Source organism: Condylura cristata, unplaced genomic scaffold, assembly GCF_000260355.1.
Source record: "Condylura cristata isolate star-nosed mole 26May11 unplaced genomic scaffold, ConCri1.0 scaffold00003, whole genome shotgun sequence".
Taxonomy (NCBI): Eukaryota; Metazoa; Chordata; class Mammalia; order Eulipotyphla; family Talpidae; genus Condylura; species Condylura cristata.
Genome location: NW_004567104.1, coordinates 9,231,865 through 9,250,971, shown reverse-complemented (window position 1 = coordinate 9,250,971; position 19,107 = coordinate 9,231,865). Strand labels below are relative to the sequence as shown.

The window sequence follows — 19,107 nt, the reverse complement described above, 5'->3', positions numbered from 1 at the left end:
GGTTCATCCTCTTAAAATCCATCAATATAATTTACCACATTGACTGAAGGAAAGATAAAAATATCAGAAGATTATATCAATAGATGGAGAGAAGCACTCGGTAAGATTCAGTATCCATTAGTATGAAAACACTCAAAAAAGCAGGATACAACATTCATCAACATGTTAAAGGTCATATACAACAATCCCACAATCAACATCATCCTCAATGGTGAAAGACTGAATGCTTTTCACCTAAAATCTAAAATAATGAAACGATATCCCCTTTTACCAGTACTATTCACATACTCTTGGAAGTCCTAGGTAGAACAGTCAGCCAAGAAAAAGAATAACAAGAATCAAAATAGGGAAAGAAGTTCAACTATTATTTTCAAGTGCCATAATATATCTATGCAAAACTCTAAAGATTTTATTTAAAGACTAATTGAAATAATCAGTTGAATAAAGATGTCAATTACAAAATCAATTTTCAAAAATAAGTAGAATGCACATATGCAGTTTCAGTTCATTTTTAAGGATAATTAAATGTCTTAAAAGTTATATTGCTAACTTATAGCAATGAAGAGCTCATAGTGATGTGGCATTCTCCCTTGCCCAAAAGCACCTCCTAAGGCACCTCCAAAAGCACCTCCTATTGCCCACAGAAAAAGTCTTCTGCATGGAATATATAAGGACCAGCAAACCATATCATACCTGCTAGCCTTGCTGACTCTTTCTTACTTGCTTCTCTTACACCTACACATCTGGTCGCTCATAAGTCATTTTTTCCTAAACATATCATGCAATGTATTACTTTAAGCTTTACTTAACTGACTGTGTTTCGTGGAATGCTCTTCCCTACCATTTTCAAAGGCTGCTGACCTTCCAAAGCTCAGCTTATTTTCTCCTCAATAGCCTTGTTACCCTCTTTCTCCATTATGATCATGCATACTACTTGATCAAGTTACTTCTTTCTTTGATATCTTATTGCCCTTTTTATGTGCTTCTGTTTAGCAGATAATGTGCTAGAAAAGACACAAGTGTTAAGTAGGAAAATTCTGGATTGAATTATAAATTCAAATCCTAGATTGACCTTTTATTAATGAGACAACATTGATCATACCATTTAACCTTTTATAATCTATCTTTTTTCCTGAAAATTAGATATTATGTTAAAGGATTATAATGAGAAATAAATGAAATACATAGGTAAAACTGGCATGGGAGACACCTAGTAAAGACTAGTTTTTTTCTTCATAATTATGGGAGCTCTAATTTCTTACTTATCCATCTTGTTTATTAGATTCTGGTCTCCTCCAGAACAAATATTCTATATTTTCATTATTGCATGTTAGCTTGCTTAACATATTACTCAATTAAATGAATATTGCCAATTGGTCAATCAAAACACATCTAATGTTGTAATTTTAATAATATGTGTTGCCAAAAGTTATTTTCTGCTATTTGTCAAGTCATAAAAAGGCATTTGTAACTCCATGTAAATCATAATAAAAGTTGTTTTTAAAAAAATTACTGATACTGTCAATAAGTTAATAGAGGATCAATTAAAGATTGCTTGGTTGGTCCTATAATGGGAGTTAAAACCAAAGGAAAGGTTAATTGTCAATTCCTTGTTTCCATTTTGGTGAAAGCTAGGAATTAAAGATGGATATCGAAAGCCATCTGGAATTATGTGGTTCATTCCTAGCTGATGCAGCTGGTGGGAACTACTGGGGTTCAGGACTGAGCTACCCATGTCTCAGCTCAGTACTACTACAACTAAGTTGTAGCACATAGCAGAGTTCACTTGCATCTGAAACAAGAGGCTTTGAATGCAGTGAGCTACAACATCATTTTGCACACTAACATCCTGTGCTCTCTCTTCAGATGAGACGGAGTATGAATACAGTGGCAGTGAAGAAGAAGAGGAGGAGAATGATTCAGGAGAGCCCAGGTAGGAGGGTGGAAGCCAGGTATTCAGATTTTCCCTTTCTCAATTGTGTGTGCAAAATGCAATCTCCTTTTGATTTATAGGTTCATTTTAAAAAATCCAGTAGGGTGGTCTTAATTTATTGTTCGTGAACATACTCATTAATTTGGGAAAGTTTCTTCAGATACAATCTTAGTAAAATGTGGAAATCAGCATATTCTTTATCTTGTCCCCCAAGATTTATGGTCTGTATTCTTAGACTTTATTTTTCACACATGTAACATATAAGATGGGTAGCAGCAATTATCTAAGTAAGACAGGACAAGAAGTACCTAAAACTGCAACTTTCTGGAGAACTAGCTGGTATGTTGGATTTGAGTTATCTAGTCCATTAGCTCACACTTTGGAGAAGCCCACCTGACGGCTTTTCCTATCACATGCTTTTGTATTTTCAATGCAGCCAAACCCAAGAAGAAATGATTTCTGGGAATTTACACTCTACAGGTATAGGAACTCTCATTCCTGTTCCTGTTGTCCTCCAGAATGCTGCGTATCATCTCTGAACTTTGACTTTCATTTGATTTTGATTTTGACCTTCTTCTAGTCTTGTTTAAAAATAGTTAAAGGCTCTCCCTGGTAGCGCAACGGGTTAAAGCACCACATTAGGAAGTTCTTCAAAGCCACTGCAGCATGAGTTCAATCCCTGGCGTACCTGGAGCTGACCTACATGGTGCGGCAGACCTCTCCTGGCCCGCCCCCTGCTCCCCTCAGCAGTGTACTTTGTCAATCTGCCTGTTCTTCTCCCCACTCTGTCTCTGGTGAATCCTCTTACCCACCACACCTCTGGCCTGTACCCCAGTTCTGTAAGCATGGGTAAATGGATTTTTAAAAAAATAAATAAATAAAAATAAAAATAAGGATAGTTAAGACTGGTGTACTTACACAGCCAGGATTGCCCTTGCTTAAGAGACTCTAAGTAGTTGCAGTTTGTTAAGTCAAGGCGCACAGGCACTCATGCTAGGGCAGGTGCATTGTGCATGCAAACTGAGAGTTACTGGTGAAAATGTGCAAGCAAAAAGGTCTCCAGGGTACACAGGACCCCTTCCTTTAGCCATGCAAGGAGGAGACCCCAAATCTCCAGGGGAAGAAGCAATATTCCCACAGTGATGATGCAGAGCCCTGATCAGGGAAGGGGCCAGCTCAATCACTCAGTCACTGCTGCTGGAAAGAGCTAGTGGGTTCATTTTCAGAGTAAGTTCAGACCTATCAAGTGAAATACCATAGAAAGTAGGTAGATGAGCTTGTTTTCTTCACCTGCCACAGAGATTCTTAAAATCAAAGATTAAAGATTCTTTCTCTCTGATATTTAACGTGTTTGTTTGCGCCCAGGTTAGCTATTTAAAAGTGTTTGTTGTTGGGCCCTCCCTGGTGGTGCGACAGATTAAAGCACAGCACTATGAATCTACTGCAGCCACTGCAGAACAAGTTCTATCCCCAGCCAGGGAAGTGACCCACATGGCGTGGCAGACTCTTCTGTCCCACCTGCTGCTCCTCTCAGCAGTGTATTTCAATACAGCTACCTATTCTGCCCCCACTCTGTCTCTAGTGAATCCTCTCACTCACCACATCTCTGTTCTGTACCCCAGTTCTGTATGCACAAATAAATAAGTCTTAAAAACAAAAGTGCTTGCTGTCAAGCACACAGTAAATGAATTTTGTTATAAGAGAAAGGACCAGATGCCCTGCTCTCAGAGAAGTTATACACGATTTGTCCAGAGTGCCCTCAAATGGTTATGACAACTCCTCTGATCATCTCCACAGAACCCCCATCTTCTCCAACACATGCTAAACTGTCTGTTAGAAGTCACTGGATTGACCTAACCATGCCTTGACACTGTTATAATTGCAACTTGTCATTTATGTCAGTTTCTGAGTCCTGTTTTATACACACATCTAATTAATCTTCATGAAATCCTGAAAAGTAGAAAGGGACAATGCTTATCTCATTTTAGAAATGAGGTGACAGCCCAAGGGTGGCAACCAGGTCACACACCAAGTTAATGATTGAGTCACTAACACAGCTCAGATCACCTGACATAAATTCAACATCAATTAATATTAATGGAGCATCCTTGTGTGCAAGGAAGGCTGGAATCCCCAAGCTCTGCCGCCTTTGCACAGAACATGTGGTCGGAGTAGATAAGCACTGTTATTTGGGGCTGGTTTTAAAGTAAAAATGCAAAAAACAAAAGCTGTAGGTTTTGAGGGGGCTAATTTGTAAAATGCCCTCACTATCAATGGGAAGTCAAGAAGAAAGCCTTTCTAGGTAGCTCACGGTGGTGTCTCACATACAACAACCACACTCCAGAAACAACAGTCCGCTTGTCAGTGGCCACCAAACCTGCCACTCCCTGATACGCCCCATCCCAGTTGTCATCACCACCACTGCCCGGGTGCCAGAGCAAAACCTGCAAGTCATCCCTCACTCTGCGCATTATTAGATCCATCAACAGGCTTCCTAGACTCTATCCCCATTTCATGAATAATGTAATTCACCCTCCCAGCCTCCTCTCCCAGACTCCCTGGTTAAAGTCAGTACCCCAGAGCCCCTGCAGTGTAGCCCAACAGGTAGCCTTACTTGCCCCCATCCTCCTTGCAGTCGATCATCTATTTAAACAACCCCGATCAGGTTGCTGTCCAGGCACAGACACATGCGTCACCCTATCTGCCCTGTCTTTGACCTCTTCTTGGCCCACGTTTCCTCTCCAGCACTTTGTCCTAGAAGCCCCGCCCCTCCGTAGCGCCTTCAAGAGGCTACACCTGTTATCACCTAGGCCTCTAACTTTGCTTTTCCTCCTGCCCAAAACTCCTTCCCCACCTCTTTATGTGACTGACCCTTCATCCTTAGTTTTTTCCTCAGCTGTATCTTTGTCAAAGAGGTCATCTCTGACCAGCACCCTGAACCCCCACCGCAGCACCCTGTCACAGTCACTTGTGCACCATTACGCTTTCTGTCACCCGCAAAGCCTGTCCCTGTAACTATCTTTTTGTTCAATTATTGTTTGTCTGTCTTGCCCACAAGAAGATAATGCTAGAGAGATTATTTATTTAGCTGTTTATTTAGCTATTACAACATCCTCTAGAGCTGAATACAGTGCCGGCTGCATAGTAGGTTCTCAGAAAATATTTCATGGAGTTGACTCCAAGTGGCAGTTAGCAAAAGCTAAAAAGGTCAGGCTTGTCTGCACAGAGGAGCCATCGCCCAACCCCCTGTGAAGCTGCTATGCCCCAGCCAATAGTGTCACCTCATGTTCCTCAGCAGTGGGACCAGCCTGGGCCAGTGCTAGATGGCCGGTGAGTAAGGAGGGTTGTATTTATACTGTGTGTTCACCCCATGATCTTTCTGTATCACATACATGTGCACACACGTGCACACATACAAATGCACAATCGCCACTCACAGGTGAGAAACTGAGGCTCATGGTGCTTCCATGGAACCAGTGAGCTGGGATTCAAGTCCTCATGGGACATTCTGTAGCCAAAGCTGAATCATATCACTTATCATTTATGGTGGTACAGTGAGATAAACCCCAAGTTCTCAGACTCAAGAAGCAGCTCTGTCAACCTCGGTTTCGGCACTTTCCATGCCTGCACGTGAGCGGCCTGCCCTTTGCCTCATGGAGTCCTGTGTGGAATCAAAAAGGACGTGTGAGAGAGATTCAACTTCTGAGTAGAGCAGGCTCCCTAGTCTTCCCTATTGTTCTTGTTACTTAGCTGCTTTGTTCCTGCCTTTCTTAAGCATGAAAATAAGCTGATCAGAGGTTCAGGCTTTGCTCACTCTCTCAAGCCTATGAAACAAATCTTCGCCTTGCCACCTGGTGAAGAGAGCAGAGTGGATGGTCCCAGACTGAGAGATGGCCCTGCTAGGGATGGAGACAGCCTTTATATTCAGCAGACTCCCTGAGAGGGCAGCTGGACCAGAGTGTCTTTTCCTTTCACCCAGTTTCTTTGGGGGTGGGGGGGGAGCGTTGAATAAAGTAACAGAGGACCCAAGCACCTGTGCTTGAACCTGTGGCTTCTTTCTTTTATAAAGATGCGTTATTCCTGCTCACCTTCCCCAGGACTCAGGTGGCCATGGCCCTGGCCCCATACAAGATCCTGATTTCTCTCTCCTGCCTGCAGCTCTATTCTGAACCTGCCAGGGGAGTCGACTCTGCGGCGAGACTTCCTGAGGCTCCAGCTGGCCAACAAGGAGCGCTCAGAGGCCCTGCGGAGGCAGCAGCTGGAGCAGCAGCAGCGGGAGAATGAGGAGCACAAGAGGCAGCTGCTGGCCGAGCGCCAGAAGCGCATAGAGGAGCAGAAGGAGCAGCGCAGGCGCTTGGAAGAGGTGAGGACCTGCTCAAGCCACCTCTTCCTGCACATCTGGTGGCTGGGTGACTCCCCGAGGTTGGGGCCGCAGCCCTTGGCCCACACAGTCTTTAACTGCAAAGAGGGATGAGGTTCTCATAAACATAAGACTCCCCTGGCGTGACTGCGATGAGGTCCTTCCAGAACAGCAAGAGAAAGCCTCCTCCTTTGAACAACTTGCTCAGATGTCTCCTTCTCAGTGAGGCTACCTTGACCACCTTCTGTAAAATCTAGCAAGCCCAGAAAAGTTGTCCTTTTCTGCTTTATTATTTTTATACAGCTCTTACTAATTTCAAACATGTTCTACCTGTACTTCCTAGGTCTTTCTCTCTCCCCTGAAATGTAAGCTCCTTGAGGACAGGGGACTTTGTCTCTTTTATCCCTGAGGTATCCCTAGTGCCCAGAATTATATACATTGAAATACATGGCAGATGCATCATAATGTTTGTGTAGTTGATACCAAACTCTAGAAAATCAACTGCTAATTCAAGTCAAAATCACTGGAACATCCGTGCTTAAAACAGGAAGGGTTTATGGCAAGTGAACAAATAAGGAGATGGGCAAAAAAAAAAAAAAGAAATCAAAATTGCCTTCCCAAATAAGAAAGGAAATGAGGTTATGTAAGTTGTGAGGAACACGGTTGAGTAAAATGGAGTTAAATTTTATTTGCTAAAAACCAGATTGGGAGCAAAGAGATGTGGACTTGTCTAAAACTCACTGGCTATTCTCCTGCAATTTATATATGTGTGGAAATTTGAAGAGATTATTTTTCTTCAGTTAATTGAAGTTTTTATGGTGGGCCTTCTACTTCTGGGTTCCTATTCCTGCAAGACTTCCCACCCCCCATCTCCAGCTGGCCCCAGAGCTCAGCTCAAATTTATCTACTTTTCTTCTCAGGGTGTCAAGTAAACTGTGTTTGTAAAGACAAATTTCAAAAAGAAAAATTTACATAAATTGTTTTTGTGTGTGTGCTTTTAGTATCTGAAAATAATTTAACCCTTTAAGCTTAGTTTCAGAATGAATGACTTAATACACAATGAATGAATCAATGATTGAGAGGTGAAATACAGGTATTAACTAGATCACAGTGAGTGGGCAAATAAGTGAAATGCCAAGTGTGGAAAAATGCTTAGAGGTACTCCTTTGACACTCTGAGGCCTAGGGAAAGCATTTTACAGCTCTCTGCCCCACATCCTCTGGTAACAAGGCCTGTCCTCCAGCTTTTGGCCAGATATTGCCTTGCCACCTGGCATTCTTGTTATCTTTGTGGGAAACATACTGCCAGCCATGTTTTCCTGCATGGCTTATCTGGGGCAAGGCTCTCACTCTGATCCTAAAGACATTTATTAAAGCCTCTTTCATAGAACTTTGCTCTGCACTGACTTCCTCTGCCAGATAAATCAAAGGCTTCAGACAATTAGGAAGCTGAGGGAGCATAGCTGCTCGGGAAGTTGGATTGTAGATGATGTTCACTAACTGCACAGTAATAGGGCAGTAATTTTACTGCTCTCCCTAACACATTCTTGCCCCTCATTAACAGCTTACAGCAATTCTCTTGCTCTGTCAGGTGGCCACTGTGGCTAAAGCAGACGGGGTTGGGGAGGAGAAGAGGGGGATGAGTTGTAGACACCAGGTACAGATTGCTTTGGAAATGGTCCATCCTGTTTTAAATCAGTGAAGGCCTCAGTTCCAATTTGCCATAAATCCCTTCTACCTCACTATGTCTATGGGCTATTATTATGCAGGCTGACAACACTAATACACAGCATTTGCAATCACTGACGAACTCTGTGCTGAGCACCAGGTGGGATGCTTTTCATATATCCATGACCTGTCATGCAAAGTACAAATAATTTCCATCTGACACAGAGGAAACTGAGTTCAGGGAGGACCTGAGGTAGGCCGTAAGTCTCAGAGCTGATCAGTGCAAAGCCAGGTCTCCTCATCTCAATGTCAACACCAATGCTGAGTCAGGATATAGCTTCAAACTGATCTTAAAAGCTTCTGCAAGAAGCAGTAGATGGCACACTTTCAAATCTACCTTTACAGTTGGTGTGAGGATTGCTTGGCATATGAGACATTTGAAGTTCACCTTCCATCTTCTAGTCTAAGGATTACCCTGTAGTAGACAGAGATTCTAGTGCAATGAGGTAGAAACTGTCCGAGGAGCTGGTAAAACCCAGTGAAGGGGATTGTATGTTGATTAGGCAGCCATCAGGGGTGAAGCATAAATTATCGCCATGAAGGTGTCTGCCCACCTCTGCCAGCTCTCATTGGCACAAGTGAAAATTCTCAGTTAGGACCTTACATCTGAGCTATAGTGTCATCTTCTTCTGGCCATCTGAGCTGGTTGGGGTCTCTGATATTGGCCTCGGCCAGGGTCTGCATTTCCACCAGGCTCTTGGGTTCTCTGAGAACCAAGGATATCTCTGCAGTTTGAATCCAAGGATAACTCCTTTTGACCTCAGATCAAAACTCTACCGAGATAGCCGGTTCTCTCTCAGGCTCTGCCCCATAATCTGCCTTTCCTGGTTTGTGGTTTACTCTTACAAAGAGTTATTTTCCAATGCTGCCACTACTCTGAGCACCACAGCCTGGAAGTCTTAACCATTTGTCTTTCCACCTGTCTGGTTAGTAGGTTCTTTGTCTCGTGATTTACTGCTTTTATTTCATGTGAAAAGCACTTAATATGCAACCCTAGAAAATCCCCACCATCATCCCATAAAATAGGTAAAATACTCAAGAATGCAGGCATATATGTACAACACACGCACATACACGAAGACACAGAAACTCATGTGAATTTCCTTCTTTTTTAAAATTTTAACAAGAAGTCTCTCATAGACCTACATCTCCAAGTCAGGCCTTATCTCTGCAGAGAATGCATTGTATTATTTTGTTCTGTTTTTTTAGACTTTCTCCACCATTTACCTGTTAGGATTTATCCTAGGTTTATGTTTTTTTATGTTTCATTGAGTTGCTAGAATAATAGTGTCTAACCGTTATGAAGCTTTCATCATATAACAGGTAGTCTGTGCAGCATTTCATGTAAATTATCTCATTTCATCCTCACAGTGATCCCCAAGTCTAAATCTAATGCAGCTGAATCTCAGAGCAGTTAATGACTTACTGAAGGACACACAGCTTAAAGAGAAGCCAGGTTTTAAATCCAGGGGTCAAATTCCAGAGCCCATATGCTCGCTTTGCATCAATCCTACACCTCCCTTATGTAGAGTATGTTCCTGTTTATCCTTCATTGAGCAGGTCTTTTAACCTGAAACTTTTAAGGATTCCTGAGAACCAAAAAGCCGCACCCAGCAGGATCTCATATTTAAACTGGGTGTGGCTCTCATGCTCCCAGGAGAACCAGTGCTAAGGCTGGTCTTCTACCTTCTTTCTTCCGGCCTTTTCTAGAGCCACTTCCTTGAGTTAAGTCAGAGTTTACACTCAGTGGAACAGGTTAATCTGCAGGGATTATGTTCTATCAATAAGTCCCAGCTGGCTCAGAAGGCAACAGCGTGGCCTGCCTGAGGACATAGTCATGATTCCTCAGCAGAAGCTGGAATGTGGGTGACAACAGGGCTTTTAAGAGATTATACTGGTGTTATCTTTTGCAACTTTATCTCGCCTCTATTACTCAACAGAGAAATAAAAAAAAAAAAAACTAAATACTCATATGGCAATAAATTCTGAACCCCTAAGTAACGACTGTCTCCACAGTCAGGGATTCCTCTCTCCTCCTCCCCCTCCTGCTGGGTCCCATGCATGTCTGCTGACCTGGCCTCTGGGACGAACTTGTGTTTCTGGTGAAGAACTTGCACAACATTGTCACAGAAGCGTAGTTGAAGCCCACAGGAAGATTTGTGAATTTAACTTCCCTGTGGGTCCAGTGGACTTTCGTAGACATCCTGGAAAATACATTCCCATTTCCAAATAGAGACCCGTCAGTGTCTGTTTGGACTGTGTAGGTTGTAGTCTTTGTTTCTCTCAGTGATATCAGAAGACACCTCATAACAGAAATTTCTAAGGAAGCCCTAAATGTGCTTTGCTATTTATGGGTAGACATGTGGATTTGGCTAGTTTCTAAATTAGTATCTATATTCTTAGAAGGACTTTGACTAGAAACTGAGTAGAGTCATTTATCAGCTTCAGAAAAAATCTTGGCTTTGGGCCAGTGAAAAAGGTGGGTACAGAAACACAGCTTTTGCCCAATGATACAGTAAGTTCAGGAAATTGATTAAGTCCAGCTTAGGTGAATGAGTCCATCGATAGTGATAAAAAGTACAAAGAGGGCCTCTTCTATTTTTATTTAGTTCAATAAACATTCCTATCACCTGACTTGTTTTAGTCTCTGTTGCAGAGGTGGGTCCCAGGAGGCAGGGCCTTGAGGAATCAAGGTGCCAACTGAAGTCACCTTTTCAGGCTAACCTTGGACAGGAGATTCACAGTAATGCTCAGGAGTTCTGAAATGACATTAGTGCCTACAATTTTTCAGTCTGCAGAGAGCCTTTTACTAACCTTCATGTTGAGAAGAATGTCTTTACATTACAGGGATGAATCAAATCAATCCTAGGAGCTCCTCTATGCTCCTGCTCTCCTGTGCTCAGGTTTATTCCTCAGAGACCTGGTTAAGTTTTTTAAACCACCAACATCTCATTTAGTGTCTTTCCAGACCACTGTAACATCATTCAGTTATAAAAACTGCCAGTTCTCAACAAAAGATATTAAACTCCTTTGGCTCTATGATCCAAAATGTTTTTTGTTTTTTGTTGTTTTTTTTTTTTTCTCAAAGAAATACCACTATTTCAGTAATAGGGAGGCACTGTGTGCAAAATGAGAACCTGGCAGTCTAAGAAAGTGAATCCTCGATAAAAGCCTCCAAGTTGTTTATGAGTTACTAAGACTTTCAAGGACATTAGACTTAAGCTTTTTATTTTTTAGTATATGATGGAATTAAGCTTTTTTCCTCTTCATAAAGACAGTTATTCTTCAAGCTCGGCAAGTGTCTGCCTCTGCCATGCAGCCACTCTGGAAGACAATGAGAACACTGTGTGCTTGTGAGGCCAGACCAGTGAGGGAAATAGGCATGGGGCAAATGGGCCCCAAGATCCATTCGTTATCACTGCCAGACTGCCATGGCAGAGAGGACTCTGTCATGGAGGGAGTGCCCCATGGGGTGAGAGCCTAGCTTGGCCTGGACACTGCTGGGTTGGGCTCCTGCTGAAGGAGAGAGGAACACTTGGAAAGAAGAGGCAGGAAATCCAGACACAGCCATGGAGAGCTTCATAGGCCCAGCTAAGGAATTTTTCACTTTATTCTAAGAAGAGTGGGAAACCAGTGACATGATTCAACCAAGGAAATGCAATCAGATGTGCATTTTTAAAATGAATCTTAGGCAGCTGCTCAGAAAGCAAGAGCAGGTGGGAGAGACAAGTGAGTGTAGGCCAGAGATGATGATGCTTTCGATGCATGGCAATGGAGAAGAGATTGGAAAAAGGGGAGCCATTGGAGAGAGTGTAGCCTGCAGAGCCTGCAGGGCAGAGCTGACTCGTAGTAGGGGAAAGGGAGCGGTGGTCTCCGCAGCTTCCTAGTCTTGGGCTCCAAGTAGAGGATGTGGTCTCAGAGCAGGAGGATAAGTCAGTTTTGGAACATAGGAAGTTTAAGATACACATGAAGTGGCCAGTGCTGATGCCAAGGCGATAGCAGTGCTACAGAGGGTCAAAGGACAGTGCTAAGAGACAGGACAGGTCACTGTCTCTGAGTTCTCACTCAGGAGCTCAATTTCAAGGACATTTAGGGTCAGAAAACCACAACAGGGCTCTTCCTGGTGGCTCAGAAGGTTAATGTACAACACTGTGAAGCTATCACAGCCACTGCAGCACAGTTCGATCCCCGTCCCAGAGGTGACCCACATGGCGTGGCAGACCTCGCCTGACTTGCCTCTTCCTCCCCTCAGCAGTGTATTTCACTATATCTGCCTGTTCTGCTCCCCACTCTGTCTCTGGTGAATCCTCTCATACCACCTTCCCCTCCCCTTCCCCCCTGACCTTTACCCAGTTAGGTATATATAAATAAATAATCTTAAAAAAAGAAAGAAAACCACAACAATGGGGTTTATCAAACAAAGGAAACAAAAGTTTCTGTGGCCACAAGTGGCTGTCCCTCCCCGCCCCCCATAGTCTCCACAGTGTCCAGAAGTCCCAAGCAAAAGGTCACTCATTCAAGATGGTGCTTGTCCTGTCAATGAGGGCCAGGAGTTCAAAGCACACTGGCCAGCTGTAGGCCAACATAAAATGCACGGTGAAAGCTGGAGGTGCTCACAGATGGGACTGTTGAAATGACATAGCTTCAGCCCGCAGCAACATTCGGAGGCTGGGCAGCAAAGCACTGGACACTGGACCAGACAGCATGGAGGCAACAAACCAGGAGGCAGTGCCAGAGGATTAGAAACAAGAGGCAGCTCACAGAGATGGCCAGGACACAGGGTGCCAGTCAGCTGTCAAAAGTCCCAGTCACCATCGGTCACCAGGAGGCAATGTCAGACACACCAATATTACAGCTCTCTATGTGCTATTGGAATGAATGAAGAGCTCTTTGAAACACCAGGCTGAGACCTTTGGTGCTCCTTTCAGGTGAGATCAGATGTAGGGCTGGAGGCAGGTGTAGCAGCCAAGTCTAAGAAAGCCTCCCACTTCTATCTTCTTTCTTTGCAGGTCAGCTTCTGACATTTTTTTTTCTTCTTCTTTCTTTTGAAAAAAACTATGTGAATATGATTTCTCATTTACCTCAAATACTTACTGTCCCTAGTATTTTCAGACTGCAAGTAACTGAACCCACATAAAGAGGAAGCACAGATTAAGGGGGACCACTTAATATAGAGGCAAAGTACACCAGTTTTGTAGCTGTGAAGACCAAGGTTTAATCCTAGCTGTGTGGCTGGAACAGATCACTGACCCTTGCTGAGCCTCACCTTATAATATATATTTTGCAGGATTGTTATAAGTTGTCACTGGAATCAGATACACAGAAGATTTGGCATGGTCCCAGCCCAAATTGTGAATTGACAATGTTGTTTGAATATCTTATTGTTAATTTGAAACTGATGATTGCCAAGTTGTTAGTTCTGTTGTTTTTTTTGTTTGTTTGTTTTGTTTATTTAAGTGTTTTCTAACTAGATAACATTATCTTATTGACTGACTTCCTTCATTCTCTAATGTACCTTCCCTGTTAACTCTAAAACCTTGGATTTCTACCCATTTTTGAGGACTCTGCGGAGAGCACCCCTCTCGTGGAAGATCCATCTGCTACCAATTTAGCCAGCATCTCTGGTCTTGCCATTCCTTATCCTTGCAGATACACTTTCTTTTTTTAATCACAATTTTATTTTATTTTTTAAATTTATTACATCATCCTTCATTTTTGTACAATGTATGATTTCCCTGTGAAATTCCTACCACCAATTTACCCATGCACCATCACCATAGTCCCTTGTGTTCTTCTCACTCCTGTCCTGATCCTTCTCTTCCTCTACAGAATATCTCTGATCTATACTTGCCTGATGATTTTGGCTTTTACTTTATTAGAGTTACTTTTTTTTTCCCTGACCCCTTATTTTGATACTCTTATAAGTGCGACCATTTGATATTTTTCTTTTTGGCTTATTTCACTGAGCATAATCGTTTCCAACTACATCCATGTTGCTGCAAAGGGCTTGAGTTTATCCTTTTTGATTTTTGAATAATATTCCATTGTGATGTGTAAATATAACACAGCATCTTGATTCAGGTACCTATTTTTGGGCATCTGAGTTGCTTCTATAGCTTACCTATTGCGAATTGTGCTGCAATAAACATAGGAGTGCAGGTATCCTTTTGAATTGTTTTTGTGTCCTTTGGGTAGATTCTTGGGAGTGGAGTTGCTGTATCATATGGAGCTCCATTTTTAGTAGTTTGAGGAACTTCCCCAAAGCTTTCCATAGTGGTTGGACCAGTTTGCATTCCCACCAGCAGTGTAGGGGAGTTCCTTTTTCTCCACATCCTCACCAACATTTTGTTGTTGCTGTTTATTTAATGTGTGCCATTGCCTCTGGTGTGAGATGGTATCTCATTGTAGTTTTGATGTGCATTTTCCTGATTATGAGTGATGTTGAATATTGTTTCATATGCCTATTAACCATTTACATTTCTTCATTGGAAAAGTGTCTTTTTAAGCTCCTCTGCCCATTTTTTGACTGGGTTGTTAACTCTTTTTGTTGAGCCACATTAGCTCTTTGTAAATCCTTTTGATCAGTCCCTTGTCCTTAGTATTTTGTGCAATAATTTCTCCCAATCATTGGGGTTTTGACTAATGTCTCTTTACCTGTACAGAAGCCCTTTAATGTAATGTAGTCCCAGGTGTTTAATTTTTCCTTTATTAGCTTTGCTTTCGGTGATGTATCTTTAAAGATGTTACTGATATGTATGTCATGTAGTGTTTTGCTTGTTTTCTTCTATATATTTTTATGGTTTCAGGTCTTATGTCTAATTCTTTAATCCACTTTGAGTTGTTTCTTGTGCGTGGTGTGAGGCAATAGTCTAGTTTCATTCTTTTGATGGAGCAGTCCAGTTTTCCCAGTACCATTTATTGAACAATCTTTCTTTGTTCCATTGCATATTGTTTTCTCCTTTGTGAAATATTAGTTGTTCATAAGTCTGTGGGTTTATTTCTGGGTTTTCTACTCAATTCTAGTGGTCTGTGTGTCTTGTTTTTGTTCCAGTACCATGCAGTTTTAACTATTGTGGCTTTGTAGTATAGTTTGAAGTCTGGACATGTGATGCCTCCATTCCCCTTTTTAGTCAGGAGAGCTTTGGCTATTTGAGGGTTTTTGTGGCTCCATATGACCTTCATCAATATTTGTTCTATTTCTTAGATGAATGTTATTGAAAATTTTATTGGAATAGTTCTGAATCTGTAAACTGCTTTTGGTAGGATAGCCATATTGATAATATTAATTCTTTCAATCTATGAGCAGAGGATTTCTCTCCATTTTTTTGTGTCTTTCTCTATTTCTTTTAACAATGTTTTATAATTTTCTTTGTAGATGTCCTCCACCTCTTTTGTTAGATCTGAATTTTTTTTCAATTATAAAAAAGATGGTTTCTTGATTTCTTCTTCAGATTGATTGCATATAGGAAGACTACTGATTTTTGTGTGTGAATTTTGTATCCTGCTATTTACTAAATAAATTTATTTTGATTAATTTTTCTGAGGAGTTTTTGGGGTTCTCTATGTATATTATCATATCATCTGCAAATGGTGATTGTTTTTCTTCTTCTTTCCTGATATGGATTCCTTGTATGTCTTTCTCTTGTCTTACTGCTCTAGCTAGGACTTCCAGTATTATATTGAAAAGCAGTGGTGAGTGTGGGCATCCTTGTTCCAGATCTTAAGGGAAAGGCTTTCATCTTTTCAACATTGAGAATGATATTGGCTTTTGGCTTGTCATGTGTGGCTTTTATTATGTTTAGGTATAGTCCTTCTACCAGAGGCACTTTCTCATAGGATTAACTGCCTCCTTGACACTCTACTCTCCTCAGACAAGTAGCTGAGGATGCCTCCTTGAAGAATCTATGATTTTTCATGGATTTTCTTACCAATATTTCTTGCTGTTATTTCCAGCACCAAAGGTATCATGATTCCATCATTGCCACTAAGTGGTTGCACTGTTTCATCTACTGGTATCCAAAAAAATCCATGAGAAGGAAGAGGTCTTCTGGATGTCTGAACAGTGAATACCTGGGAATCATGGCCCCAGTATGTAAAGTGTGACTCTTTCACTGAGAATGTGGAATCCAGGCAGTCAAGTATACAGTGAATGAATCCTGGGTTTGACTTTGGCTCTGCCACTTCCAGCCTTGGTGATGTTGAGCAGGACGTGACTTCTTTAAGCCTGATTTTTACCATCCATAAATAACATAGTTTCAATAATTAATGGAATTGATATACACATATCATAATATCTGGTACCAAGAAAGTACCTGAAAAAGGTAAAGAAGGATGTTGCACAAGAGAAACATCTTTGTTTCCCAGGATATGGGGCTCGTAATATTCTGCTAGCTACCCTTTCCTTTCAGGGTAAGTGATTGCCATTAAGTGCAGCTGGAGTCTGCTCAGCAGGGTAGCCACAGGAGGCCAGGAAGTCAGCTTTGCTTTCTTCACTAGCACTGCAGTTCCACCCACCCGACCAGGTTCCCAGGCCCTCAGCCGGAAGAAAGCACCATGAGCAAGAAAAACTCCCCCGTCTCAGGTCCCAGAGTGTTAATTCATTGGCACTGCTGAGAAATGTCCTTCAATCCACTTAATCACTAACTGTACGCATCCTAATTTGGCCTGTGAGTGGCAGCCACCAGTGGGGGCAGAGCCGTTTCTTGTTTCTGGTTGTGTTAGCATCAGCGTGAAGACGGAACGCTTTCTAGTGAGACTTTTGCTCTATTATTTTAGTAATGGAATAAAAATTATAAAACAACTGGGAGCCAGGCTGGCAAGCTTGATGCTCACTGTCCAGGGTGGAACCTGCCCACGGGCCTCTGACTATGGATGTCAGCTGCCTGCAGGTGCATGTAGGAATCACGCTTGTGCTCCAGTAGGTGTTGGGGTTTGGCCAGGTATACGGAGCTCTGCTCTCCGTGGATCCTGTTCTAACTCACTGGCCAGGCTGCAGGAAGCCTGGCTCTGTCTGTTTAGTCCCCTGGAACTTTCTGCCATGGTGAGGATGTTGGTGTTGAAATTCCCAGAATACGGCTTCAAATGCTACTGGCATTTGAAATTCTTCTGCCCAGACCCCTTCCTACATTTCTAAGGAGTGGGACGAACTTGCTAGTGTTTTATACTTATTGTATTTCAGCATTTCATACTGGAAAATAATACAACATCAATAGTACCCAACCTCAGCACCTTGAGAGCATTTTTATGATGGTGGGGGGGGAGGCTTGTCAGTGGTAGCACGAAGTGGTCTTTATGTAGACCTGCCTGTCACCGTGTGAGGTCTCCATGGAACCTCTTTTTTTCCCCTAGCCTGTGCTTCTTGGAGTTCACAAGTATTGTTCTTAGTTGTTCCTAACCATAGAACAAAATAGTTTCACAGAAAGCATTATTTCCTATGATGCTGAAATTGAAGTATTTCCATTTCACTTTTGTTTTCTTCCGTAAAATGTGTCATAGAAGCTGGGGAACATAAAGAATATTAAAAGTGATTTAATCCAGTTTTTTCACAGTAAGAGTCACTTTGGCAGTATTCTTCCGTCAGAGTCTTTTAGCCAATTTAGCATTTAGTGGCTTGAGGTAACAATTGTTTTAAAGATTATTTGAGTAATTCCTAATGTTAAAAGTTTTATCCTATTAGTGATCTAAGTCACAAATTTTGTGAGAGGGAACTGAAATGTCCTCTATGTAAGCCCCAGAAATGTTAGAAGACAATGATAATCTTCTTCCTGAAATGTCACAAGTTCCCTTCAGTGTTTCTAGAGATGATATAATTTAGCAACTTCAAGACCCCTGTCCCTCCCCCCAAGACATGCTGTTGGGCTCTCTCTGTTATATGATAAGCTGGTTTATAGTGGTTTGTTTCCACAGGACTCATTCTACCCAGCTCACAATGAGCCTTTAGAAGGAAATGGGAGTTGCTTCTCCCCTTGACTTTGACATGAACCTACAGAATCATAGGCATACACGATGCCCATGATACCATTCTTGCTCTTCTGTGTAATGCCAGAAAATCCGAGATATCCATCCTTTCTGGACAAATCGCTCTTCAAATAATAACGAGCTTGTAATTGAGCTTCTGTAAAAGAGGCAGAACTCAAATTCTACAGTTTCCCTGCTTGTTGTCAACCTAAAGTTTTATTTCTCTGCCTACATGGTTAAGGACCAGCTTGGTCACATGTATACAGGTGGTGCTTAAACAGTGGCTGACTGCATACTGATCAAAAGTTAACCAGGGAGCTCAAAAGAAGCACTTCATTTAAACAGTATTTAATTTTCGAGGAAAGCTCTGAGTAGGTAGATTGTATGGTTTCTCTTTATTAATATAAAAGTAGGTATCAAAAGTGAAAAATGAGGACTGGTTAGCCTGCCTATCTTCCTAGAGGTGCACTCATGACTGTTTCTTTTTCTTTTTTTTTTTTTTAAGATTTATTTATCCATGCGTATAGAACTGGGGTACAGGCCAGAGGCCCAGGAGCAGTAAGAGGCTTCACCAGAGACAGAGTGGGGAGCAGAACAGGCAGATTGACAAAGTACACTGCTAAGGGGAGCAGTGGGTGGGTCAGGAGAGGTCTGCTGTGCCATGTGGGTCACCTCCGGGGTGGGGGGTCAAACTCGCACTGAAATAGCATAGCTGCAGCTAGCTTGCAGTGCTGCCTTTTAACCCATTCCGCCACTGTTTATATATACATATATTATACAAAAAAGATAGGTAACAAAGTAAAGATAGAAAGAGGAGGGGAGTTAGAAACTACTTGAAAAAGCTAAGACTTTGTATGCATAGATGTCTCAACCAGCTTCTTTCAAGGCAGCTTGGCAAGACCTAGATGCAGGGTGTGGTCCTGAGCTTACTACTGAGTGCATGTGGGCAAACTGTTGGGCTGTGTGTACATCCGTTTCCTTATCTGTCAAGTGGGGATGATGGCAATAATACGGGCCTCAATCACTGTAGAGAGAATTGAGTACCATGCCTTTGGAAATGCCATAAAAATTGTTGTTACTATTAACTATCATCATTCCTTTTTGCTGTTCTGATCATTGTGCCATACTGG

The 19,107-nt window shown here is 42.1% G+C and overlaps 1 protein-coding gene across 6 annotated transcripts in view; it reads left to right on the top strand.

Moving 5' to 3' along the window:
• TNIK (TRAF2 and NCK interacting kinase) overlaps positions 1 to 19,107 on the top strand; it is a 403,269-nt gene that overhangs the window by 304,593 nt on the left and 79,569 nt on the right. For all 6 annotated transcript variants that reach the window (XM_012732327.1, XM_012732316.1, XM_004674961.2 and 3 more), the window contains exons 11-12: positions 1,867 to 1,933; positions 6,092 to 6,296. In XM_012732327.1, the coding sequence (XP_012587781.1) occupies positions 1,867 to 1,933; positions 6,092 to 6,296 (272 nt within the window). The remainder of the gene's footprint in view (positions 1 to 1,866; positions 1,934 to 6,091; positions 6,297 to 19,107) is intronic.